The 26,821-nt window shown below is 41.8% G+C and overlaps 2 protein-coding genes across 6 annotated transcripts in view; one reads left to right on the top strand and one right to left on the bottom strand.

The window, feature by feature from the left end:
- Nucleotides 1-22,453, bottom strand: part of AGTPBP1 (ATP/GTP binding carboxypeptidase 1) — a 98,643-nt gene extending 76,190 nt beyond the window's left edge. The window contains exons 1-3 of one of the 3 annotated variants that reach the window (XM_072150860.1): nt 22,251-22,391; nt 17,707-17,790; nt 13,351-13,417 (exon numbers count right to left, since the gene is read on the bottom strand). In XM_072150860.1, the coding sequence (XP_072006961.1) occupies nt 13,351-13,382 (32 nt within the window). In that variant the 5' untranslated portion in view covers nt 13,383-13,417; nt 17,707-17,790; nt 22,251-22,391. The other 2 variants (XM_072150862.1, XM_072150859.1) reach the window with 2 other exon arrangements.
- The window catches only part of PRXL2C (peroxiredoxin like 2C), a 29,747-nt gene continuing 25,076 nt past the window's right edge, over nt 22,151-26,821 (top strand). Inside the window, exon 1 of one of the 3 annotated variants that reach the window (XM_072150866.1) lies at nt 22,151-22,360. Coding sequence is in view for 2 of the 3 variants with exons in the window: in XM_072150865.1 (XP_072006966.1) it covers nt 23,587-23,647 (61 nt within the window). In the remaining variant the exon portion in view is untranslated. Of the gene's footprint in view, nt 22,361-23,563; nt 23,648-26,821 lie in introns of those variants that run through there. The other 2 variants (XM_072150865.1, XM_072150864.1) reach the window with 2 other exon arrangements.

Below are 26,821 nucleotides of genomic sequence, written 5' to 3'. Positions count from 1 at the left end.
ATGGGGGCGCGGCTGTCACATTTTAAAATCTGTGCAGCCACCGGATATCCTATTGCAGCTTTCAGCTCTATCAGAGCTGTCCTCCGACAGGTTCAGGGTTACATATAAATTAATGGGATACTGCTTTGCTAAATATTAATGAATGGGAGTAAACTTAAATTAATAAAAGGATGTCGTTGCCGTACAACAGTCAGTAGGCGTCATCTTTAAATTAGAAGATAGGTTTTTATGTATGTAACATTATACTGTAAGTGACAGTGGTGGTTTTAGGGGCGCAGTTTTGGGATGTGCTGCACAGAGCTGAAGACGACTTGTCGTGAATTCTGTAGCAATAAGTCATGGGTGGAGAAGTTATCAAAGTTCTGTAACTGATGAAGAACATGAACCGTCATATGTGAGGAGCCACCAAGATGAGGACCAGGACAGATTAGAGGAAGAAGGTTGGAGCTACGATGGAGTTATGCAGTAAGTGATGGTGCGCAGTAATTTTTTGGGTCCTGTGTAGTAATGTGTAGCATATTCCCAGCAGGTATATATTTATGTATGTGGTGTATTCATTACTGTGCTGCTATTCGTATTCTTCAGGTATTAGGGTTTTGGTGTGGGGATATATATTTATGTGCAACTGTATTTTAGTGTTTCTTAAATATGGTATTGGTGTATTTTTACGTGTAGCGTATACATAGTGGGTGTATTTGTATGTGCAGAGTATATATGATGCTGTGTTTATACATGTGTGTTAAGCATATATAGTGTATGTGTGCATATGTCTGTATAGTGTATAGTGAAATATGTGTATTCTAAAATATTATGTGCAGGATGGAGCCTACAGCAAGGGTTTATGTATATGGGGGCCCCAATTCTAAGTTTGCATCGGGGCCCACAAGGGTCTAGTTACGCCACTGCCTTCCAAGCATCTATATATGTCTACTATAATCTATTCATTATGTATATTTAGTTATTTGACCATTGGTGGACTTTTTATATGCATGTTGTCTTTTTACATTAATTTGTTTTATAATAATAAATAACAATTATTAATAATATAAATAATCGAAATAAAGGCGTATCTGGATGGGATTAACTTGCCCACAATAACAAGGAAACAAAGGGAGGCATTGGATCAGCCAATACTAATGGATGAATTGGAGGAGGCGCTAGACTCCTTCCAAAATAATAAAGCACCAGGGTTAGATGGCCTGCCGGCAGAAACTTTTAAGGAATTAAGAGAGATGCTTCTTCCAAAGTTATTAGAAGTGTACTATGCAGCCTTTGAGAATGGGAGTTTGCCAGAATCCATGAGGGAGGCGGTAATAGTGGTTATACCCAAACAGGGGAAAGATACACAACTAACAGAATCTTACAGACCCATTTCATTACTGACAGTAGATATTAAAATCCTGACAAAAATTTTGGCCCGAAGACTGATAAGTGTTATAGATGGATTGGTACATAGATACCAGTCGGGATTTATGCCTAACCGTTCTACGGCGATTAATTTACGTAGGCTATTTCTTAATATTCAGTCGCAGGCAGATAATGTGGGGAACCGGGCGGTGCTCTCACTCAACGCTGCGAAGGCATTTGACAGCGTTGAGTGGGAGTACCTGTGGGCGGTACTGGAAAAAACAGAACTTTAGGAAATGGGTAAGGCTACTATATGTGGGCCCCAGAGCAAGGGTCAGGGCCAATGGGATACTGTCTCAACCCTTTAATTTGTCAAGGGGAACAAGGCAGGGGTGCCCGCTGTCACCCCTGCTGTTTGCCCTGGCAATAGAGCCTTTGGAAGAACTGTTAAGGGAGAGTCCATTGATCACAGGCCTTAAATATAATCAGCATATGGATAAAATAGCTCTATATGTGGATGATTTGCTACTTTTTCTGGGAGACACAGGATTATCATTAAAAAATGCCATCACAGTGATAGGACAATTTGGGGATTTCTCTGGGTTACGAATAAATTGAAATAAGTCAGTACTTATGCCTATTGACCCACTAGTAGAAGGCTCTGTGATAGCTGATACACCCATCCAACTAGTTAGCACCTTCAAATATCTTGGAGTACAGGTGTTGGCTAGAGTTAAAGATTACCTACACCTTAATCTGACCCCTCTCATTGCATGATTCACCGCCAAAATTGCAACATGGTGCAATCTCCCGCTCTCCGTAATTGGTAGAGTGAATTTAACAAAATTGATACTTATGCCTCAACTGCTATATATCACACACAACACGCCAGTTGGATTCCCCTCCGATTTTTTCATAATTTCCGATCTCTGTTTAGAGAGTTGATTTGGAAAGAGGGGGTGGCACGGATTAGATATGAGACATTACAAAGGTCTAAAGATGCTGGAGGTCCAGCGGCCCCAAACCCTTGGATTTATTTTCTAGCCTCTCAATTACAACATCTGAGAGGATGGGGAGAGGAAGAGGTGAATGGAGCGGTCACTAACTTAATTGGGAAAATAACAACCCATAAGCCCTTAATGGCAGCCCTGGAAGCTGGGTTCCCGGGGCGAGGACTCCCACCTTTTCTCTTATGGTGAAGGTCGGGGGGAAAATCAAACAATTATTGGAGGTACATGGCTGCACCACTCTTACCCCTATCTGGAAGAACCCAAAACTGCCGGAATTCTTCAGACTGGAGGGCTTTACCCCCTGGGAACAGGCGGGTATTAAATTTGTTCTTCAGCTACACTCGGAGGGAACGTTTAAACCTTTTTCAGACCTTCAGGAGCAGTTTCAGTTGCCACATAGCCAGTTTTACAAATTTTTGCAGTCACGTCATGCGTGGGATACCCAACTAACCACAACAACGCTTACCACTAGCACTGCTCCTGTAATAACAATTACAGATGCTAGGGGCGAGACCACTGGCCTGATATATTTATTGTATAACCATCTACTGGAAGCATGTCTAAAGAATTTCCCGCTTAATCTAAAGCAAAAATGGGAGGGGGAATGTGGGCCCCATTTCCGATGACCAATGGGAGGGAATTCTCTCTTCTGTCCCTAAGGTGTCTACGTGTGAGTTTTTGTACTGATGTATGTAAAAAGCAAAAAAAAAAAACTTAAAAAAAATAATATAAATAATAATAATCCATTTTAATTGATCTAATAAAGTGTTATTTTATGCTTTCTACATTTTGATTTTTGTTTTCCTTTTTGTGGTGCAAGTATTCTATTGGCTAAACTGTCACCCCTGTTCCTGTATGCTTGGAAATATGATGGTGGTCTCGGTTGTGTGAAGGGGGGAGGGGAGGAGCCGTTACCTGCTTTTAGTGTCTTCTCTGTCTTCACAAGTGCTTGGAACAGAATCAGTATATTGGGGCAATCACTTTAGGTCACTAGTGGCCCACTAAATACCCTCACTCGCCCAATGAGGTTTCTACCACTGTTGTCATAATGGCTGGTCTGCCCATGTGGCATTTCAGGGCTATTCTACCTTTTTATGCAGTAAGGGGTCAACTGCAGAGAATGATATGTTAGCATGATTTGTGTTAGCATGACATGTATTTATAGTAGAAAATTAAATGATAATCTTCTCCTATAAACAAATTCACAGCCAGCTGGGCTGCTATCTTCACAAGTCACAGGTATACTCCATCCAATGAGCAGGCTCAAGTTGCCCTGGTGAAATAGAACAAGGAGCACTGGGGTCCGTCCAGGGCGTAGAGTCACGGTCCTCTTTTTTCCTTCAGGAGAAGTCTTTTGAAATAATAAAGTATATTCTATGTAATAATATTTTGTTAAAAAGACGCTAAGCAAACTCTTTCCTACTGAGTTTATTAAAACAACAAAAATAGTGACCTTAATCAACAAAGTCAACCATATAGTAATAATAACTAGTGTTCCCCTAGGACGTGTTATAATTATTAAGAAAACAGAAATGCTGGGATAAAATACTGCCTCAAGAACTAAAATTAGCCAACACCATATTTAGAGAGTGAAGGGAACAAAGTCAATATTACTGAATATGGTCTTTTAGTCAGAATCCATGATTACTACAAGGTAGATAGAGCTGAAAGCCAAGGACATGTGTGGTGTTCACAATATGACACCAGGATTGTCAAACATAGGCTACAATAGACGCATTGGCTTCTGACACTGCTGCTAATCTCTGTTATAAGACCAAGGACTGACACCTGAAATGTAAACCCCGTCACTGCTGCCCACAATCCAGAGGTGACACTCATCACAAACAAATGGCTGCCACCTCGCTGTTTCTAATAGACATCCACCAGTAAGAAACCACGCCGTACTGAGGCTGCGTTCACACCTTGCATTTTTTTTATGCATTTTGGCTGCACTGAAAAATGAAATGCAATTTGAATGTGTTCTGGAGTGAGCAGAAGGTGTTCTGCATTATTTACACAGAAAACACATGGGGGGGGAATTTATCATACACCGATGCTCGTGCACAGGCGTATGATAATGGTCATGCACCCCTCACCATGTCCCAGCATCTTAAGGTGCAGCTGCCAGGCAAAACTACTACTTCGTTTTACTTAAAGGGGTTGGCCACTTTCAGTAAATAATTGATATTATTTGTGTAATGAAAAGTTTTATAATTTTTCAAATATACTTTCTGATACTGATACTTTCCTAATGGTTTTCTAGATCTCTGCTTTCTGTACTTCTATAGAGAGCTTCTTTATTTACTGTGTCTGAGGGACCAAAGCTGGAAAAGTTTGTTACTAACCGAAACCAGGGCTGTGCAACCAGTCGGAGTTGTGGAGTCAGAGACAATTTTGGTGGAGTTGGAGTTGTGATAAAATAGACCGAGGCGGACGCCACAAACATATGCATTTAAAAATAACACATAAAAATTTCCAAATTTCCTTTATATGTCTGTTCTATTCCTGATCTAAGGATTTAGGCAAGGGGTAGCAACATTTTTTGATCCAAAGGCCAAATGTAGCAGCCTGTGTCTCCTACACGCATTTCTTTCTCCTACACCATCCCCCTTCCCTGACTGACCAATGCACATTGAAGGAAAATGGGATGGACGAAGGGAAAAGAGTGTGGAGTAGAGGAAGAATGAATGAGACTGAAACACAGGCTGCTGCAGCTGACACCCCCTAGTCAGGAGATGTGAAATAAAGTTTTATGAGGCACTGAAATGATTCACAATGCTTACAAAGGCCATTTTTGAAATCAGCATAGCATAGGCTGGAACCTGTCAAATGCCAACAGTGCCATTCCTGGTGACAGGTGCCTTTTAATGAATAGGAAAAAAAAGCCCATATCATCACGACTCAATCACCATGTTTAAAAAGGTATTCCCAAGGCATATATTTATGTCATATTCACAGGAAAAGTCATGAATACATTATCCTGATCTAAACAAAGGGGGTCTTCACACAACCTTCCTACAGCATGAATGAAGAGTTTGCTGCATTATATGCTTGGCTTTGTTCATCACTCCCACAGAGATGTGAATGGGTCAATAGGAGCACCAGGAATATCCTAGTTTGTAAAGATGGAGCACCGGTGAACATGACTTGGCTAAAAAGCTGACTGAGAAGCACCTGAACAAAGCACTGAACTCTGACCTCCCAGTGCAGTACTGCCAACATAAAATATAACATAATATTTGCCATAATGAAAATGGCCATTTGATGGGCAGCAACAACTTCTTCTCTAAGATTATTGTGACTGTCTTTTCTCCATAGCATTGTATTAACATACACCCAATTTCTCCAGACCAGCAAAATAGCAATACCTCTGTTGTTGTAGATGATAAATTTATCAAGGGTGTTTGACTTTCAGCACATGATCCCATGGAAACACCATTTCTTTTACATGCAGCTTCCTTATTTTGGTCAAAATTCTGGATAATAAAGAAGGACATGGTGTAATTCCTTATGTATTGTTGATGATCCTAAAGACCTCAAAAAGAATAAATATTTTCTTTATGCCCAGATACCTAAAATCTTATCATCAAAGGGCATGTCAGTGGATGATCTCACTTTTTTTGAAGCCCTGGGACATCAGCATTGTTCTAAAAAAGACTTTATAAAGATATTCAAATGAGCCGGAGGCGTTTAGTGCTACGTCACATGAGCACCTCTTGGCTCCACCCCCTGCTAATATTTGCAAGCCCCCTTCGCCCCCGGTTAAGACATCAGCAGATCGGTGGTCGAGGACAGGTGCCACGAGGTACATGGGTACAGGGCAGCCATCAGGAAATTCGGGGCCCCATACAGCAAAAGTGTCTGGGCCCCAACACACCCCAAAACCGAACAAGCCTCCTGCCCCCCGCAGTGACCTTTCACAAACAGGGTTTGAGGCCTGTTGCTACGACAAGGCACACTCTTCTGGTAGATTGCCAATAGGAGTCATACTATTGAACGTCACGTGCAATTTTTCACATTTTCATAAAAAAAGCTAAATCCTGCTATTGAGGGACCTGCTCAGGTTTCAAGTCACTTTGAGAGGCCTAAATAAAGTAAAACCCCATAAATTACTCCATTATAGAAACTACACCCCTCAACGTACGTAAAAAAACTTTTATGAAGTTTGTTAACCCTTTAATTGGTTTACAGGGGTTAAAACAAAATCGGATGCAATTTCGAAATTACATTTTATTTGGCTAAATTAATGTGTTTTTCATAAAATGTACAAATTCTCAGTGGATAAAATTCCAAAACGCTCCTCAAAATTTGATCCCCCATCTCTCCCGCGTATAACAATACCCCATATGTGGTGGTAACCTGCTGTATGGGCACACGCCAGGGCATTGAGGGGGAGCTGCGCCATTCAGAGCAGATTATGCATTGTCACTTTTTATTGGCTATACAATCTTTATTTTTTTGGCAATTTGGACATTTAAGGGCTTATTTTTTGCGACATGAGATGCACTTTACAAATACTTCATTTAAGTGGGTCTATAGCTTTTCGATGAGATTTTATTAACTCTTTAATGTATGGAGGAAAAGAAAATTGTCAATTTGGGGTTTCTTTTTTTTGTATATTTTGGGGGTCGTACACCATACACTAAAAATACTATAATATTTTCATTCTGTAGATCACTACGATTACGGTGATACCTCATTTATATAGTTTTTCATTTATTTTTACAATTTTACTGGAGAAAAACTAATACAGAGGAAATCTTATTTGTTTCTGCATCGCCATCTTTTCGGGAACTTAACCTTAATATTTTTTGGTTGACAGAGCTAGTTTAGGGCTTATTTTTTACGTGTTGAGTTGTTCTTTCAATTGGTACCATTTTGGGGCACATAACTTTTTTTGATCACTTTTTAGAACATTTTTGTAAAGGGATTTTATGAAAATTTATATTTTTGGCGAGTTTTTCGGGTTTTGTTTTTACGGCGTTCACCGTACGGGTCCAATAATGTTTCTGACTTATTGTACAGATTGTTACGGACGCGGTGATACCAAATATGTGGGGGGTTTTGGTGATTTTCAGGTATTTTTACTTTATTAGATGTGTATAGGGAATGTTTGTGTTTAGGGGACTTTAACTCTATTTAATTAATTATTTTTATTAAAAATTGTGTTTATTCAGTGTTTTTAACTTTTTTTTCTTTACTTTTACAGGTTAGCTTGAACAAGTGATCCACTGATCACTTGTTCAAGCTATTCTTCACCTAATACAGTGTAATACAGATGTATTACACTGTATTATGTGAAACACTGAGCATGCTGCGCATGCTCAGTGTGTCACAGCCGGGTCCTGCCAGGAGGCACGGACCCGGCACCCGGAAGAAGATCGCGCAGCCCCGGGCACCGGCAGTCCCGGGGCTGCGATCAGAGCAGCGGGACCCCCCCGGTAAGCGCCGCGGGGGGGTCCGAATCCTGTTAAATGCCCCTAGCACGCCGCGGTCAGCGCGACCGCGGCGTGTTAGGGGTTAACACCCGCGATCGGAGAAATCTCCGATCGCGGGTGTTAGAGGAGGGTGTCGGCTATAATATATAGCCGACACCCGCAGCTTCTGGCCCCGGCTCCATTCAGGAGCCGGGGCCAGAAGTTTGACGTAATATTACCCCACCGGCCGGGCCCCATAGGGCCCCTTAGAGTCCGGGCCCCATAGGGCAGTACCAGTTGTACTGCCCTATCGGCGGCCCTGCATGGGTAACATTGCCCTGAGCTCCTCCGGGTCTTTTCAATATCTTTTTTGGAACAATGCTGATGTCCCAGGACTATATAAAAGAGATATCATCCCCTGTCAGATGGGACGAGCAAGTAAGTTTGGGACATCTACCATCAGTAAATCAATTGGTAGATGGCCTTTAAAGAGCTTTTTCATCTATTGGTCACATGAAACTATTCTTCAATAACCCACCAACCTTAAATATCCCTTTTAATAATGAATGGCAATTGGATCACATTGTTACAGTGTCCACTTAAGAGGGTTTATCTTACCGTCTCTCCTTAAGATTCTTTGTAAGAGACTCTAAAGCCTTTAAGGGCCTGTCCCAGTTAATTTTAACAGCAATGTATAACAAACCAGCACATGTCCAGTATCCAGAGCGGCATGATGGGTGAATTTATGCTCCATTAAACAGGCTCTTGGTCTCATGTATTGCTAATGTATAAACAATGGCTGGGATCCCATCGCTGCAGACACTAACTCCGGCTTCTGTATGACGCAAAAAGCAAACATCTGCTGGGCTGGTAGCAACCATTATAAATGATCACATCGATTTTTCCTAAACCTAGATGTAGAATCGCTGCCAAAAAGTGCCATGCATGACAGAATTATCTTATTAGTTGTATAACAAGTCACCAGAGGATTAATGTCAAAACCGCTGTCACACAAAAGGTGGGAATTTTCTTTATGCACATTTCCATTGTCATGTCAAGCTGTACAATAAAATGTGCCAAAGTGTCGTAGTGGCAAACTTTCCTCCATCTGGACAGGATACCAGTAAATGGATACCAGTAGATTATCTTTCCACTGCCCTCTATAGGTGGATGACTGCATACTTCCTCTTGAGTACATGCTAACTGTGGTGTAAATCAACAGTAACATCTGTGAGACCAGGTGTAACTAGTTGTTCATTCTACATCGTTTTCAATACAAATGAAAAAAAAAAGTTAGTTAATCAACTTCTCAGTGATAAATAAAATATATTTTTGTCATCTCACTATCCAAATATACATAATAAAAATTAAAGAAAAAAAAGATGCATCTCAATGGAAAAAATAAAAATGGATTGGTCTAAGAATTTAATTTTAAAAGTTTCAACTCCCTCCCTCACAAAAGATTATCAGGTCTATCTGATAACGGTTACTGAGCGATGGGGACCAGAAAACCCTTTTAGAGAAAATCTACCACATCATTTAACCTCTAAAAAGCACGACAAGTGCCAAATGCTAGCATACCTTTGTTATAATCACCGGCTGCTTCTTATAATAATAATAAAAACAAGAAACAGACTTGTTTTATTTATTATTTGCAACAAGGAAGATTTGAAAGATATTTTAAAAACATAAAAAGTATTAAAAACTTTTTCAAACTATTCTTTTTACTTCGTTTCTAGTCTCCAATCATTTGATACAATATGATGCAATGCATTTGTATAACATTGTATGGTAGATGCACATGACGCCTGAAATACCACTCTAGAGATCCTCCATGGAAGCAGCATTCCCAAAGATTCTTGAGTGTTTATTCATCCGAATGACATAGTTTTAGCTACTCAATGGAGCCATTTTAAGCTGCCTCCGATACTTCCATGCTTGAAGCGGATTCCTATCCACTGTGCTGCTCTCTTACTTGTTTATGCAACTTGCACTAGCTATAGGTCCTGGAGAACAGTAAGGTGGCATGGCCAGTATACAAGCCCTTAAAGAGAACCCGTCATGCAAAATAACCCCCCTAAACTAAATATATTTTCATAAACTGCCATTAGAGAGCATTGCCTCTATCCCTTCATTGTCCCTCTACATGCCTGTAAACCTAAGTAATGAGGTCCTAAAGCTGTATGCAAATGACCTGTGAAATGTCCAATGAAGCATTAGCATATTCAAGCTGTCCACTCTATTCATGAGTGGGAGGCACAGCCACACCCCCAGTGCATGACTGTGAGACTGTATAATGATGTGCTTGCTGGTGTGTGTGTGTGTTGGTGTGTGTGCTGGTGTGCTGTTGTGTTGGTGTGTGTGTTGGTGTGTGTGCTGGTGTGTTGGTGTGTTTGTTGGTGTGTGTGCTGGTGTGCTGTTGTGTTGGTGTGTGTGTTGGTGTGTGTGCTGGTGTGTTGGTGTGTTTGTTGGTGTGTGTGCTGGTGTGCTGGTGTGTTGGTGTGTGTGTTGGTGTGTGTGCTGGTGTGTTGGTGTGTTTGTTGGTGTGTGTGCTGGTGTGCTGGTGTGTTGGTGTGTCTGTTGGTGTGTGTGCTGGTGTGCTGGTGTGTTGGTGTGTCTGTTGGTGTGTGTGCTGGTGTGTGTGCTGGTGTGCTGGTGTGTGTGCTGGTGTGTGTGTGTGTTGGTGTGTGTGTGTGTGTGTGTGTGTGTGTTGGTGTGTTGGTGTGTGTGTGTGTGTTGGTGTGTTGGTGTGTGTGGGTGTTGGTGTGTGTGGGTGTTGGTGTGTTTGTTTAGGAGAGATACAGCAGCTCCAGGCAGCCATGTTACAGCAGAACATGTCAGATTCATGTGTAGCTGATGTCTGTGTCTCTGTGTATTAGGAGGATGCAGCATGTCAGCAGATGACATACACACACTAGCCATGCTTTACTATACATTACACACAGACATGAGCAGGGGGAGGAGAGGGGAGGGGGAACAGGGGTGACATCACTCCCTCTGATCATGTGACCAGGCTCATTTACATGATAAAGAATAGATGATTTTACAATGAATAATGTATGAAATAACTAGATAAAGGCTGGGATGGATCCTTGTGAGCTGCTCCAACAGGTAGAGGTGACAGGACAAGTGACACAGACCTGATGACAGGTGTCCTTTAAGTACTGTTTTCAAGATCAACTGCAGCATTGGAGGGGTTAAAAACTAGAAAAAAACCTTCATTTCTGGGTGATTTCATCAACAAATGAAAATGAGAAAATTTGATCCATGGTATGAATTTCACTAGGCTAGATGAGCAGGATTGCTTTTAAGTTTAAGGGTTTCCCGATGCCCTCATAGCCATGGCAAGTATGTAGACAACGCACCCAAACCCTGGACCCGACCATAAAATTTGGGTCCTCTTATCTCTACGTCTTACATGTTACTCTTGTTGAAGTAGCATAGATATGATCAGAAAGTATGCAGAAATGTATAAAATTCCAAACAAACTATAAAGAAATACACATTTTTTATATGCTACACTTCCCTGCTGCAGCTCACAGCACAGCAGCTGTCTGAATTTTCTTTCCAATCTAATCTAGTGTTTGTGGAATAGAAGGAATTCTGTGATAATGGCAAAGCACGAGCACAAACTTTGTGAAACATGGGAACTTTGTTTTTTCACATGAAGGTTGCATAGGTCATTCAAAATATTATGCACCATGGCAGTCCCATTATAGCAACACATGGTTAAATATATCCACATTTTTGTGCACTTTGCTTTATTTTAATATTTGCTGAATATTCTCAGAAATCATGGGAACAATAAAGTAGCTACAGTTAAACAAATGAAGTCACAGATTTCTCTTTTGGTAAGCAAGTTTCAAATATGAGAGCAAATATGATTTTTTTTGCCCAACTGATAAAATGAAAAGACTACTCCTAAAATGAGAGGAGATATACACAGCAAAGTGGGATTCATTGTACTTGTGATTCTAATATAAGCCAGAAAAGAGTCAATGATCGATGTGTACAAATTTTTATTTAAGAGGGTTGTTTTTTTCACTAGAATATATGGTCACAAACCCTGGAGATGTACTGTATATACTAGAGTATAAGCCAAGGACCCCAATTTTACCACAAATAACTGGGAAAACTTATTGACTCAAGTATAAGGGTAGGGTGGGAGATCCCCGAGCCAGGCAGCCTCCCGCAGCAATGAAATACCCCATGCACCTTTCCCCTAATAATGAAATGCTCCATGCTGCAGCCCAGCCCCCTGTAATGAAATGCCCTGCAGCAGCCCCCTAGTGATTAAATGCCCTGCAGCAGCATTGCCACCCACTCCCCTTCCCATACTCGCCTTTCGATGTTCCATGCAGCTCCTCTTCACTAGTAATAGAGCGAGCATTGAGGCATCCATCCTCTCTGACCGTGCACACACTATGACGCCACTGATGTCATTGTGTGTGCCGCGGACAGAGCGCATGGACAAATCTCTGCCAATTATTTTAAAAGAAGAGAAGAAGGGGAGCCGCCCAGAGCATTGGAAGGTGAGTATGTAAGTTTAGTTTTTTTTATACACTTGTGTACAAGCCGAGTTGTATTTTTTCAGCACATTTTTTGGGCTCAAAAACTCTGCTTACACACAGGTATATATGGGTATTTGCTAAAGCATGCTTTCTAAATAGTGCCAAGAGTCTAAAGCTGCATAATGGCATAGTGATACATAGTGTTGTGAGTTAGGCTCTTCTTTCTTCCAGAGAGACCCAAGCTATATTTCAATTGTACTGCAAAAGGAAAGGAACTGTACACTATCCTACACAGACATAGAGGAATATAAGATTTCTTTTTTATGTCCTGTAGTAGTGGAAATTCCTGGTTAGCTTTTAGTTTGGAATAAGTTAACCCCCCCCCCTTCTATATATATTCACTGCTGATTCACTATATGTAGAACTAGTATGTATGCTGTAAAAACAGCAGCATGGTGGAAGTAGACTGCACACAGCATCAAGAGACTTGAGGCAGGACCAATAAAAAGGAGGTACGTATAAAAGCATTATGGGGTTTTTAGGAAACTGCCCCCAAGTGTGAGTCATCTTATGTTATGTTGTATACAGGGGAGGAATAGTAGAATATGTGTGGGAACTTCCATCTGCTCTAAGCATTTCCCTGGGAGCTGGGATTACAATATAACATTCATCTATGGTGCTGAGAATCACTGCCTCCCAACAAAAAAATCTGTGCAGAGAGAGGATCAATATTAACTCTAATATCATCTTTATTTCCATAAATAGGTCGTTGTCCCCCTATTATACCTCCTCTCAGGTTGTAGATTTCTTTATTTATTTACAACTTTAGTTCTGAGGGTGATGCCACACATGGCGTGACCTGTTTTTTGTCCGTTTTTAAACAGTCCATTAAAAAAGGCATCCGTGTTTGACAGGTTTTACCAATTATCTTAATTAAAACTGGTCAAAAACCGATGCCATGTGTGGCATCACCCTTAGTCTCGCATTCACAATTCAGATTCATTATATAGTGGAAAGCAATTGCTGACCTCAATTATCCAAACTGACAACTAAGATTTCACTCACCATTTTTCTGTAGGCACTTTCACTTTATTCATTTTGAAGTCCTATTTTTATTCCACCATTTCAATCCCTGAAGACAAGAAGAAAAGAAGAGAAGAAAAAGGGACACTTAATAACAATTTCTCTTATTACAAGTATTCTCTTGAAATACCAGTATTATGTGACAGTCCTAGAAATCCACAGAGAAACCATCTTGTTGTGCTCCTCAGTGATTCAGAGGACCAGACCAAAGAGGTTAATTTGACGTATTCTGATCTGGGACATTTATGGTATATCTACAGGTACCAGTATCAATTGCAGGAATAGGGGATCTGCCAACAACAGAATCATGGTGGCATTTCTATGGAACTCCCAAGAATAGTTATAAGGGTTGGCCACTTTACTAAATCTTGCCCCACACACACACACACATTACAAAAAACATATTAGATAATTTACATATACATCTATTACAAGTTCTGCTCTGCTTTCTTGATATGTAAAATGGAGCCTCATGTCTTTTACCTCATCAGCCAGACCTTCCTGTCCATAAAATGACTGCAGATGGATCTCCATCACCAGCTGTGGCCATTTTATAGTCAGGAAGGTCTGGCTGATGAGGTAAGAGACAGGAGGCTTCACTTTTCAAATCATAAAATTGGTGCAGACCTTTTAAAAGATGTATATTGGAAAATTACCAAATACCCTGCCCTACCCCCCACACTTACACACACATTACAAAAAACATGAGGTGAAGTGGCCAACCCCTTTAAGCCTCCTTGTTCATGCGGTCTATATTGTGTCACCTCTCTAACCTCTGCAGCCACTAGATAGATCACGGTTTCTTTAGTTGGGAGAGTGTCCCATAGGTGGGAAATGCATCTATTAACCATCCATTAGGTATTCCAGATGATGATAGCTTTTTAAAGAGGTAATCCGTAGGTATAAAAAGACCATTGTTGGCCAGGATGGGACAGGTTAAAAAAAACAAACATGTACTTACCTCCTGCCCTACAACGTTGCAATCCTTACACTAGGTGCCCAACGCAAACAAACAGGGGCAGTGAAGCCGCGCTGAGCTCAGGTTGATGTGGCTGACTACACTACATGGTTAGACATCTCGACTGTCCGGAAGCTGAAGCAGCACTGGGGGCCAGGAGGGCGTTGGGAGGTAAGTACAGGTTTATTTTTTCTAAAATCCTGGCCACCAATGGGAAAATAGGGGGTGCAAGCTTCCAGAGGCCTGACCAAGCCATATAAATATTTTTTAAAAAAACATTGCGATGAAGCAGCAACGGCAAATTATGTCTTTTTCTGCCACCAAACAGCAACGTTTCACCTTCAATCAAGTCTGGAAATACCGTCACTAAGAATTTTCAACTTTGTGGTTTGAATAAAAAGACAGATTCCCTCAAACTCCAAATATCCCATGAAGCAGTACAGAAAAGAGATCTTTTTCCATATTTAGATTTCAAGTTGGTGCTTTATAACCAAAAGATTGTAGATTGTAAGCCCCTATTGGCAAACTTTCTAGACTGCTTAGTTACCATCACAAATAAATGCTACATTGACATCATTTTTACAGTGTTTCAAGTTTAGATGAAGGTCTTCAGCCCAGAAATGTGAACAGAACAGATGTGGTGGATAATCCTACGTGGTTATGTAGACAAGTGTATCCTTGTCCGCCCTGTTTACATCTTAAGCCGCTTTCACACTGGCCGTGTGGGGGAAGTATATCTGGGCCGCAAGTTTGAGAACTAAGATATAAATTAATAAATCCACAGGTTAAAAAAATGTTACCAGAAATACTAGCAAAGTGATTCATTTTAGATAAAGTAAGCTTTATTTACAAAGCACTGGAAAAACCCCATAGCTGTGTACACAAATATCCGGAGCTACATAACCAGGAATCCATGTAGTTATGTATGTAGTAACCCTTAAAAGGAACCACATTTTCACCAATACATCTACTGACAAGTTCCCATAGAGCCCTTTTAAGTTATTGATAAAAATTGTTTCCATTGCATCCCCATAAATCAACTTTAACTTATATTACCTGCCATTAGAGGGGGTGTGTTCTGCTCAGCCCGCCCCAGTCAACGGGGGGATTACAGGGGAGTAGAAATTCATGGAGGCATGCTGTGATTTCATGTGATCAGATATATACATGGGGTAGACATTGCAAATGGAAAAGGACCTTAGATCACATTACCCTAGCCATATGATATGAAGTGCCCAATGATGTAATAGAGTTCTTTCTCAATATTCCACACAGCCTAGCAGCGAGACCTGTCAATCAGGAACATGGAGGCAGGGCAATGCAGTTAAAATTTACCATGCAGGACTGACTTGGTGATGGGTTCACATCAGGTGAGTTGCATACAACTTAACAAACTGATATTTTAATATTACAGCCATGGAAAGGAACCATTTAGGGATAAGGCCGGCGCCACACGTAGCGCTTTGTCTGCGCTTGCAAACACAAACAAAGTCGCGCCCATAGAAACGCCAATGCGATCGGGCCTCGGCCCACCCCGGTGGGCGCGACTTTGTCTGCTTTTGCAAGCGCAGACAAAGCGCTACGTGTGGCGCCGGCCTAAGGGCAATGTTTTTTGATAATGAAGTATTTATTTTAGGTGGGTTAATTTAAATATTAGGTTCGCTTTAAATTGAGTTTAAGTCATTGCAGTAACAAAGTAAGGCTCCACCTGCATTCTGCAGGATCATTCTTATCCCCCTTCCCTTAAGAAATTGCAGAAAAAAATAGTACAGCAGCCCACAGCTTTTTTCCAATATTTATAGCAGAATTGTAACAGAAGGCAACTTTCTATAGAACCTTCTTTATGATCTAAGCACAACTGCTAAGGAAGCAGGGGGAGACAGTGTAACAGGCTGTAAAGCCAGATCACAGAGGGGCAAGGGCTCAATAGCATACTTGTAAAAGTTGATTTTAGAAATAAAGAAGCCATGGATAACAAATAAAGCATTACAACAGTCACTGTGCCTGGATCTATGAGTAAGTGTCCCTGGCTTATCATGCTTGAGACTTTGATGGTATAAAAATCTCATCAAAATTTGTTTAACCCCTTAACGCTCTGCGCCGTAGCTCTACGGCGCAGAGGTATAAGGGATGTATGAAGAGGGCTCACGGGCTGAGTCCTCTTCATACAGAGGTGGGGGTTTTTGCAAAATGCATAAAACCCCCACCGCTAATAACCGCGGTCGGTGCTAGCACCGATCGCGGCTATTAACCCCCCCGTTGCCGCCGGCAAAGTCGCCGGCGGCATTTAAAAGACGGCGGCGCGCGGGCGCCGCCATCTTTTTTTCGATCGCCACGCCCACGAACGTCATCGGGGGCGGCGATCGGTTGCCATGGTAGCCTCGTGTCTTCTTTTGACACGAGGCTATCTGGCAGCTGCAGATTCGTTACAATGAGCCAGTGGCTCATTGTAATGAATGTGCTGCAAAAATGCCATATATTGCAATACAGAAGTATTGCAGTATATGGTAGGAGCGATCTGACCATCTAGGGTTAATGTACCCTAGATGGTCTAAAAGATAGTGAAAAAAAAAAGAAAAAAAAAGTTTAAAAAAAATTAATAAAATATTAAAAGTTCAAATCACCCCCCTTTCCCTAGAACGGATATAAAACATAATAAACAGTAAAAATCACAAACATATTAGGTATCGCCGCGTCCCAAAATGCCCGATCTATCAAAATATAAAAACGGTTACGGCCGGCGGTGACCTCCGAGGCGGGAAATGGCGCCCAAATGTCCGAAATGCGACTTTTACACCTTTTTACATAACATAAAAAATGAAATAAAAAATGATCAAAATATCGCACAGACCTCAGAATGGTAGCAATGAAAACGTCGGCTCATTTCGCAAAAAAGGACACCTCACACATCTCCGTGCGCCAAAGTATGAAAAAGTTATTAGCGTCAGAAGATGGCAAAAAATTTTTTTTCTTTTTTGTACACATTCGTTTAATTTTTGAAAATGTATTAAAACACAATAAAACCTATATAAATTTGGTATCACCGCGATCGCACCGAACCAAAGAATAAAGTAGGCATGTTATTTGGAGCGAAGAGTGAAAGTCGTAAAAACTGAGCCCACAAGAACGTGACGCACGTGACGTTTTTTTTCAATTTTTCCACATTTGGAATTTTTTTTCAGCTACGCAGTACACGGCATGTTAAAATAAATAACATCACGGGAAAGAAAAATTTGTTACGCACAAAATAAGCCCTCACACAGCTCTGTACACGGAAAAATGAAAAAGTTATGGATTTTTGAAGTTGGAGAGCGAGAAATCGTCCGAAAAACCCTGCGTCCTTAAGGGGTTAAAGCATTGAGGAAAAGAAATTGCTGTACCGTTTAATCTGGATCATGGGATGCGGAAGCACTTTCTTGTTCTCTACCAACATAAAGCAAGCTGGGATAGTGGTCGAGTCAGGTCTAAGAAATGAAAAGTAAAATGACATACCAAAATTCCCCAGGAAGTAATTGTTGAGGGGGCCTATCTCTTAGGTCATCTGCAGAACATGCCCACCATACTGGATCAAATTTCAACAACAATCAGGAATGCGTCCTGTGATGCACAGCTATTTGACATGTTGTCCATGGTGCTGAACACAGCTGGAAGCAAGGGATCCAATCATTATGAACCCACAGAAAACCTTGTTGTGACAATTTCTGAGGCAACTTTGGTCTTCTTTGATATGTTACATGACCACCTTCCCATTGGAAAACTTGGATCATATATTATATATAAATTAGCTGTCTATAGCCTAAAATGCCCACTCACCAATTACTAGCTTGGGTTTTAAATTATGTAATTTTACTTCTTTGTCTCTGAAATAGAAGGGTCTTTAGGGACTTCTGAGGACTCACCTTGTATAATACAGGGTGGAATCATTCTTGCTACGTCACCCCTGCAGCCAAAGCAATAAAAGGACAGGTCTTTATCCCTTTAAAACCTATTGTTTTCATACTTTGGCTCTGGGAGGGCTCTTCTGTTGCTATAGATTCTGTCAACAGAGAAGTTTCCATTGTCTTCTATGTATTCATTTATAATGAGAGGGCATCTGGTAATAACTTAACAACTTCCTTGAGAAGAGAATTGTGTAAAAGATATAAAATGCCTATTGTTGCTATACTTGCAGTAGCAACTCACCATGGCAATCAATGATATGCCATGTCCCATGCACTTGTGTCCAGATGCCAGATGGGTCTATGCATTTATCTCTTCAGAACATCCCACCCAAATAGAACGTGCTAACTCTTGGGACATGTCCGTTTCTGAACATAATAAGAAAAGATGATTCATATCTATTAGATTGTGGGAAATGTCATTTATGTAGACGTGTACTATACCTATGCTGCTACTCCTAGAAATCATTGAAAATAAAGACAACTTTGTGCTAACATAGTCCGAACCATGTTGCTAATGTCATACAACGGTGATAACTTCCAATTGCCAATTTATTCCTAAATTTTGAGGAGGAATATTAGACGAACAGTACAATCTTACAATACAAAGATAACAAAGGACTAATCTTTCATGGGTAATACATGTCTTTATTACTACTGGTGTCAACGGGTTCTTTATATAGGGCATCGGTCCATGGACTTTTAAAACAATAAACCAACCACAGGCCCTTATGGAATGACGGCTTAGCATCTCCAAAAAAAGTTTATACTGTACTTTCAACTTTTTCATTGCTGCTCTTCCCAGCTTTCTTAAAGAGAACCCGTCATGCAAAATAACCCCCCTAAACTAAACATATTTTTATAAACTGCCATTAGAGAGCATTGCCTCTATCCCTTCATTGTCCCTCTACATGCCTGTAAACCTAAGCAATGAGGTTCTAAAGCTGTATGCAAATGACCTGTGAAATGTCCAATGAAGCATTAGCATATTCAAGCTGTCCACTCTATTCATGAGTGGGAGGCACAGCCACACCCCCAGTGCTTAACTGACAGCCTGTATAATGATGTGAGGCTGTATAATGATGTGCTTCCTGGTGCTGGTGGCCACGCCCCCTGCAGCCTGTGTGTACATGTGTGTGTGTTTAGGAGAGATACAGCAGCTCCAGGCAGCCATGTTACAGCAGAACATGTCAGATTCATGTGTAGCTGATGTCTGTGTCTCTCACCTGTATATTAGAAGGATGCAGCATGTCAGCAGATGCAGCACACACACTTGCAATGCTTTACTATACATTACACACAGACATGAGCAGGGGGAGGAGAGGGGAGGGGTAAGAGGGGTGACATCACTGCCTCTGACCATGTGACCAGCCTCATTTATATGATAAAGAAATGATGATTTTATAATGATTAATGTATGAAATAACTAGATAAAGGCTGGGATGGATCCTTGTAAGCTGCTCCAACAGGTAGTGGTGACAGGACTAGTGACACAGACCTGATGACAGGTGTCCTTTAAAGGGCTGTCTGGATTAAACCAACCCTATGCTCAGAATAGGTAATCAATAGCTGATCAGTGGGTGCAACATCTGTGAGCCCCACCTCCAGATCAGCTGTTTAGGGCAGTGTGAACACATGGCAGTAAGCTGGAAGCAGCTGGCTCCATTTCCCTGAAGTGGCTAGAAGCCTTCAATTCAGCCTTGGCTCCCATTGACACTGAAAGGGCTGTAGTTATCATAAGTAATTCCTGGTCACTCAATCAAATGGTTCTGAAGGACGTGTGGGTGGTTACAAGTCCCTTTAATGTTTCTAGGCCATGTATCTTGTTGGAATGTCTTCTAGTCTCCTGGACAACTATATATACTTTTCTCCTTCATTAGGAATGTGCTGTAAACCAAGAAAAATTACTTACCTAAAACAAGTCTCTACAAAGACACTACAGAATCTCAAGTAGTAAGTCATAAATGTCAAGTAAAATGCTAGAAAATGCTTGTAAATCTCAATTCCTGCACAATACATGAGGACCAAATAACTCTTCTTTATGAAGGAATACGCCAAATGCTTTTTATTAACTCAATGCATTTAGCAGCGACCACCCTGAAATGCTGCAAGTCTTTGGGACCCATAATTTCATCATTTTAATACTCCATGCAACTAAAAATCAATGTGAGAAAAAATTCCCATGTCAACCCCTTTAAAGGACCACAAACTGAACTGCGGTAAGTAGGAGGAGACTTGTATGAACATGAGGGGAGAAAAGCTGCAGCATCACTATGAGGCCGCGTTCATACGTTGCATTTTGGTTGCGTTTACAACAGCTGAGGAGAGGTGATTACAGAGCCTAATTACATTACTGTTGACATTTGTGTTTACAAAACGCAGTGTAAATGTGATGTTAACGCACAGGCAACTCATCTCTCCTCAACTGCTGTAATGCATTTCAAAACGCAATGAAAACACAACTAAAACGCAACGTGTGAGCACGCCCATAGGCATGGAGCTTATGTCATCTGTACTGCCCAACAATGAAGATAGCTATCTGCCACAGTACACGAGGTTTCCTACTTAAGGACAACCAACTTACAGACGACCCCTAGTTACAGATAGACCCCTCTGCCCACTGTGTCCTCTGGTGAAGCTCTCTGAATGCTTTACTATAGTCCCAGACTGCAATAATCAGCCCCTACCCCAAACACACACACACACACTCTGCAGCACATCAAGCAACAGGTCCTAAATGTTGGGTCCCTTCACATTTCTGGAAGCTGAACAATTGTTTCTATAACCTGTGCTAGGAATGGCGCAGTCCGACAGGCCCTACTCGATGCCCCTCCATGTGCCCACTTGTATGGAGTTGGTGCAAGGGGTGAAATTATCTCGGTCCTGGCCGTGTTCCAGGAATTGCGCCTGTATCAAGGCTTATACACTAGTCCAAGTTTTAATAAATCTCACCCGTAGTGTTGGTTGAGATGACTTGTGTATGGTGTCATGCCTAGTGCTAATCTGGATTCTGTGTAATAGGCTGATATGATAAAAAGCTGAAAATTCTGGAAATTTGGAGGATTACTGGTTAAAGGGTTATGATCGCTATAAATGTATCAGATCTCTAAATTGTATTGAAGCTATTGGAAATGGTTTAATCTGACACTGAAATACTTACACCACAAAGGTTGTGCAGGGGCTGCTCTGGGCCAACGTGTGCCAAGATATCCCATTAGATTTGCTGGCACACAACTTGCGAAAGACCCTGTTGGACCAATTTTACATAAAGCGGTCAGGACCATGGGCATGGCTGTATACCAATCAGAAAGAAGAGCAGGTAGGGGTGTAACTACAGGGGAAGCAGCTGCTATGGGGCCCACAGTGTCAGGGGGCCCCACCATCTGGGGTATTGGATCTGATAATGCTGTATGTGTGTATATGCTCTAAATGTGCATGCATATGTGATGTGTATATGCTGTATGTCTGTGTATATGATGTGCATATTTTTTTTAGAGGTAAGTGGGGCCCCATTCAGAGGTTTGCTATAGGGCCCTGCCTCTCCAGCAAGCTTGTATAGCCCGGCAGCTGAGGTTTCCTCAGGAAATAAAGTTTCATCCATACTTCCTACAGATGGCCATCGGGCCTGAAGGAGATGCACACAGCTATGAATGAGGAGTAATAAACCATGTATACAGATCAGAGCTCAGGACCGGGGGTCCATGCACATTGTAAGGGCCTCAGATCCCCCAATAGCCACCACTGTGCCTTCCATAGGACTCCCCCAGTGACACAGCATGACACCTATAGACAGCTCGCCCGCAGCCATGACAGAGGCCGCCCCGCTCCATCACTGGGGTACATGACACAGGACGCATCATGTCTCCATGACAACAAACCGCGGCTCTGCCCGTCACCCCCCAACTCCCGTATACACACAGCGCGGCAGGTGCGGCCACCGCATCCTCCCCCCACTGCCGCAGCACCCATCACCCAGGCCTCATCACCTGACACACAGGACTTTCGGCCGCTGTCACTTCCCCGGGCGGCTACTAGCTCCTCGGTAGCAGCACGAACAAGAGGTGGAGCAACCAGTCACGGCTGGTGGGATCCGATGGTAGGAAACTGGGCGTGGCTGGGACGCGCACACCTACCGCACACAGGGTGGAGCCGCCGCTTACACGAGCTACTATGCCTGGACAAGCGTTCCGGTGCCAAGCTGGGCGTGTGGGCGTGTTCCGCGCATGTAGTGGGCCAGACCGCATAGTCTATTGGCTGCAGCACGGGAATAGGGGCAGTGTTAGATGTGCTGCCTGCAGGAGCTGCATACATTACCTATAATACACGTCATTATGTCACATCACACAGCACATCTCTCTCCAGCTGATCCATTGCTTTATGAAACCCTCACCTAGATGGCGGTACTCACGGTTTGTGGGAATCAACACTGTGTCAATAACTTCCAAATGTGAATGGAGACCAATTATTTAACCCTTACAGGGCTCAGCCCTTTTTGGTTTTTGCGTTTCTGCTTTTTACTCCCCTCATTCCAAAATCGATAACTTTTTTTTTTTCAATTGTGCGTTTACAGAGTTGTGTGACGGCTTGTAATCTGCGGGACAAATTTTACTTTTTAGTGGTGCCATTTCATATTCCATGCAATGTACTAGCAAGCTCGAAAAAAATGCAGCGAAATTGACAAAAAAAACCCCACATTTGTGGTGTTTTCTTGTGGGCTCTGTTTTTACGTATTTAATTCTGAGCTCCAAATAACACTTTCTTTTTATTCTTTGGGTCAATAAAATCACAGAGATAACAAATTTATATAGATTTTATTAGATTTTATACCACTAACTTTTTCACAGGTGTTATTATTTGCAGTACATGCTGGCTTATTAACTTATATCATTTTAGGACCTACATGACTCTGATCATTTCTTATTCAAATATTCATGAATGGAAAATGGGAAAAAAGTGGTGATTCAGGCACAATTTCCCTTACAGTGTTCACGGCCGGGATAAATCTTTTTTATATTTTGATACAACGGCCATTTTGGGGCGTGCTGATACCTATCATGTTTATGATTTTTACTGTTTATTTTTATATTTTTTTTATATGTGTTCTGCCATATGCTGGCTACTAAAGATCATTACACATGGCAATCCTGCAAATCTCTATGAAGCTGTAGGCTGCCTGGGCAACCTATCACCACACTCCAATGTCGTCATGGTGGCGCCCATAAGAAGCAATGTTAGGTGCCATGGTCCAGTTCAACCGTGGCACTTAACAGGTTAACTTCAGCAATTGGTGCCAGCACCAATCCTGGCGGTAACAAGCTGTGTATGGAGAGAGATCAGCCTGTCCATTCTCTCCATGAACCATCCGCAGCACCAGGATGTAATAGTAAGTCCTGGCGCACAAAGGGACCCCTTCCATTGAGGTCATGTCAATTACTATAAAGCATTGTATCAGATTAGGAAAGGGAGGATTGACAGGTACAATAGAATCTACCATTTTATATACTGTATGTACTGGCAGTCCCCGGGTTACGTATAAGATAGGTTCAGTAAGCCTGTTCTTAAGTTGAATTTGTACGTAAGTCAGAACTTTATACTTTATAATTGTAACCCAAACCAAAAAATTTTTTTGGTCTCTGTGACAATTGGATTTTAAAAATGTTGAATTGTCATAAGAATGAGGATTAACAATAAATATTAATTACAGACACCTGTCATAAATGTTATAGCTTTTTATTTTAGCCTAAGGCTAAAGTACAGTAAGTTACCAACATCCAGAGGTCCCTTTGTAACTAGGAGTTGTCTGTAAGTCGGGGACCTCCTGTATCCATGTTTATCAAAATTGATGCTCAGTAATTGCATTATTATATATAAAGCTATATGGAATACAAATAGTAAATTCAAATAGCCAGAATACTATACCTTGGCCATGTATATCGTGTGTATACTGAATAGAACATATCTGTTAAATTTTTTATATTGTCTCTCAATAAAAGATGTAGGTTAGGGATATACAAACATAATTATACTAAAAGGGGTTTGGAATGAAAGTTCTCAAATTGTAATCTACTAATGATGTTTACACAATAAAGATCATTTTTAACCCTAATTTTACTTAGACACACTCAGTGATGATCAGTGTAAAATTTCAGCGTGTGGATGGGGACTCTCTAAGGAGACCACATTGGGGCACATTTACTTACTCGATCCAGTGAGTACCCCGAAAATGCATTCTCCAACGATAATGCAATGTGCCGCAATTCACTAAGATCGTGCACCTGATATCCTGACTGTTGCTTCCCCACTCAGGGGATCACCTTCTTCTTCTTGATGCATGTAAGTGCTTGATCTTGCGACACAATTTGAAAGTTAAATTTTGCGCTCAGTCCGAATCTTTTAGATCGTCCAACGGCCCGCCCCCCCCCCCCCGATTTCTCTCTGTCAGCTCCATAGAGATTAATGGGGCAGAACGGTCATGTGCGGCCCTCCTCTCCATTAGTCTGACGGAGTGATGAGGAACCCTCATTTTCGCGGGGGGTCTTATCACCCACACTGATTGGCAAGTTAGTTTGTGGGAAAACCCCTTTAAAAGACATCTACCATCAGATAACCTGAAGGTAGTGGTTTATACTCACATCCCAATCCCAGACCAAACAGCATTAAGGTTCTTTTTCCATATTTTAAAAGGGTTTTGTAGAAATACAGCTTTATAACATATGCAAATGAGCCTGAGGCACCCTATTCATTTGCACATGTTATAAAGTTATATTTCTATGAGACCCTGGCATTCTAAAATATCATAAAAAGAGGCGACTAGGACAGACACCTTACCACTGTTTGAAGGGATCTGGAACCTGTGGATCGCTTCACAAGGCTCCCCCACCCTCTAGAGAGCTCTATCCCTGTCCCCTTAATGCTCAATTATGCATCAACATGGCTCCAGCACTTCTCCACATGTAGGGGCTTATTTACGTAGGGTCCGCGGACCCACTTTCGTCGGACTTTCCAACGTTTTGGGTTTTTGCGCGGCTGTGACAGATATATAACACGAGATTGTGTCTGATTGTGTCGAACAGATTTGGGGGCAGCTGCACTGGCTTTCATGCGACAAAATGGGGGCGGGCTGTCGGACGATCCGATTGATTTGAACTGAGCGTGCGATTTAACTTTCAAATTGTGTTGCAAGATCAAGCACTTACATGCACCAGGAAGAAGAAGGTGATCTGTGGTGGACCGGAGCGGGGAAGTGAAACATGCACAATCTTAGTGAATTGCAGCAGAGTGCGTGATCGTCGGACAATACACTTTCTGTGAACTTCAGGCGGGTAAGTAAATGTGCCCCAAAGTCTTGGTCTACCCATATTCTACACTATACAGATCTTATGATCCTGTTACCTGTATGCTTTTCTCCTTCCCCCTGTTTTCCATTTTCCTCCCTGGTTTCCTTATGTTTTATTGTTTTGAATGATACAGAAGCTGGCGATGTATCAAAAAAATTCTGTTTCCATTACTAATCCTTCTGCTTGGGGTACACCTTGCGCCTTGACCTATTGTAAAGCATTTTACTATGTTTTTCAAACAATAAAACCTTGTTGAAACTAAAATATCACAAAAGAAGCTTATTGCGGTTCAGGATGGAACGGGAAGGTGAGTATAAACGTTTACCATCTGGTTATCTTTGAACTAATCGCCTCCTCTTTTGGATTTGATGGACTTGTTCAAATTGGGTGACTACTATCTGTTAAAGGAGTGAGTACTATATGTTTCACAGAAATGGCATGAGATTCCTGAAATGTTTTTTGTGTGGCTGTAGTATACCATCCTACCAGCTCACCCTACCAGTTCCTTGTCCATTTTGCCTCCCTTACTTTCTATCCTGTGACATTCCATCCATCATCATGGGAGACTTTAACATCCCTATTAACACTCCCATTTCCCCTCCTGCCTCTCAGCTCTTATCACTAACTACTTCTCTAGGTCTTTCACAACTCTCCGATTTCCCCACTCTGCAGACTTTCTACACTTAAAATATATGCTCAAAACCTATAACTCTGCCCTTCACCTTGCTAAATAGGTCGATTTTACTAATCTAATATCCTCTCTCTCTCTAACAAACCTAAAAGGGATTACCGATCACATGTGTTTCCATAAAAACGCATACACCATTGGACCAGGGCCCATCCCCAAACCCTAGCGCTGCATTTGTAAACAGTATGTCTGACCTAACCCTTATACTTGTCACGGTTACACCTGCGATCCTCGGTACAGATTGTGGGTGTACCCGTGCCTGCTGCCGCAGTCCCCGCTCCCCCAGCCACTTTCCTGGCTCCGTCCTGCACTCTGGCTCCCAGCATGTAGGCCGCATGCTTCTTCCCTGCAGTCGTGAGCTCCCGCCACTAGGGGGGAGCACGCGGACTTCTCCCAGCCTTAAAGGACCAGCGTCCTCCTTATTGGCTCTGGCATTCCTAGCTCGGCTATATAGCCTGGCGACTCCCAGCATCCTCTGCCGAATCTTCAGGTCATTCTACTGGAGAGAAAGCCTTCCAGAGCGTTTCCAGAC

Source organism: Engystomops pustulosus, chromosome 1 (genome assembly GCF_040894005.1).
Source record: "Engystomops pustulosus chromosome 1, aEngPut4.maternal, whole genome shotgun sequence".
Taxonomy (NCBI): Eukaryota; Metazoa; Chordata; class Amphibia; order Anura; family Leptodactylidae; genus Engystomops; species Engystomops pustulosus.
Note: the sequence above shows the minus strand (reverse complement) of the source record. Positions and strands in the feature narration are given on the sequence as shown.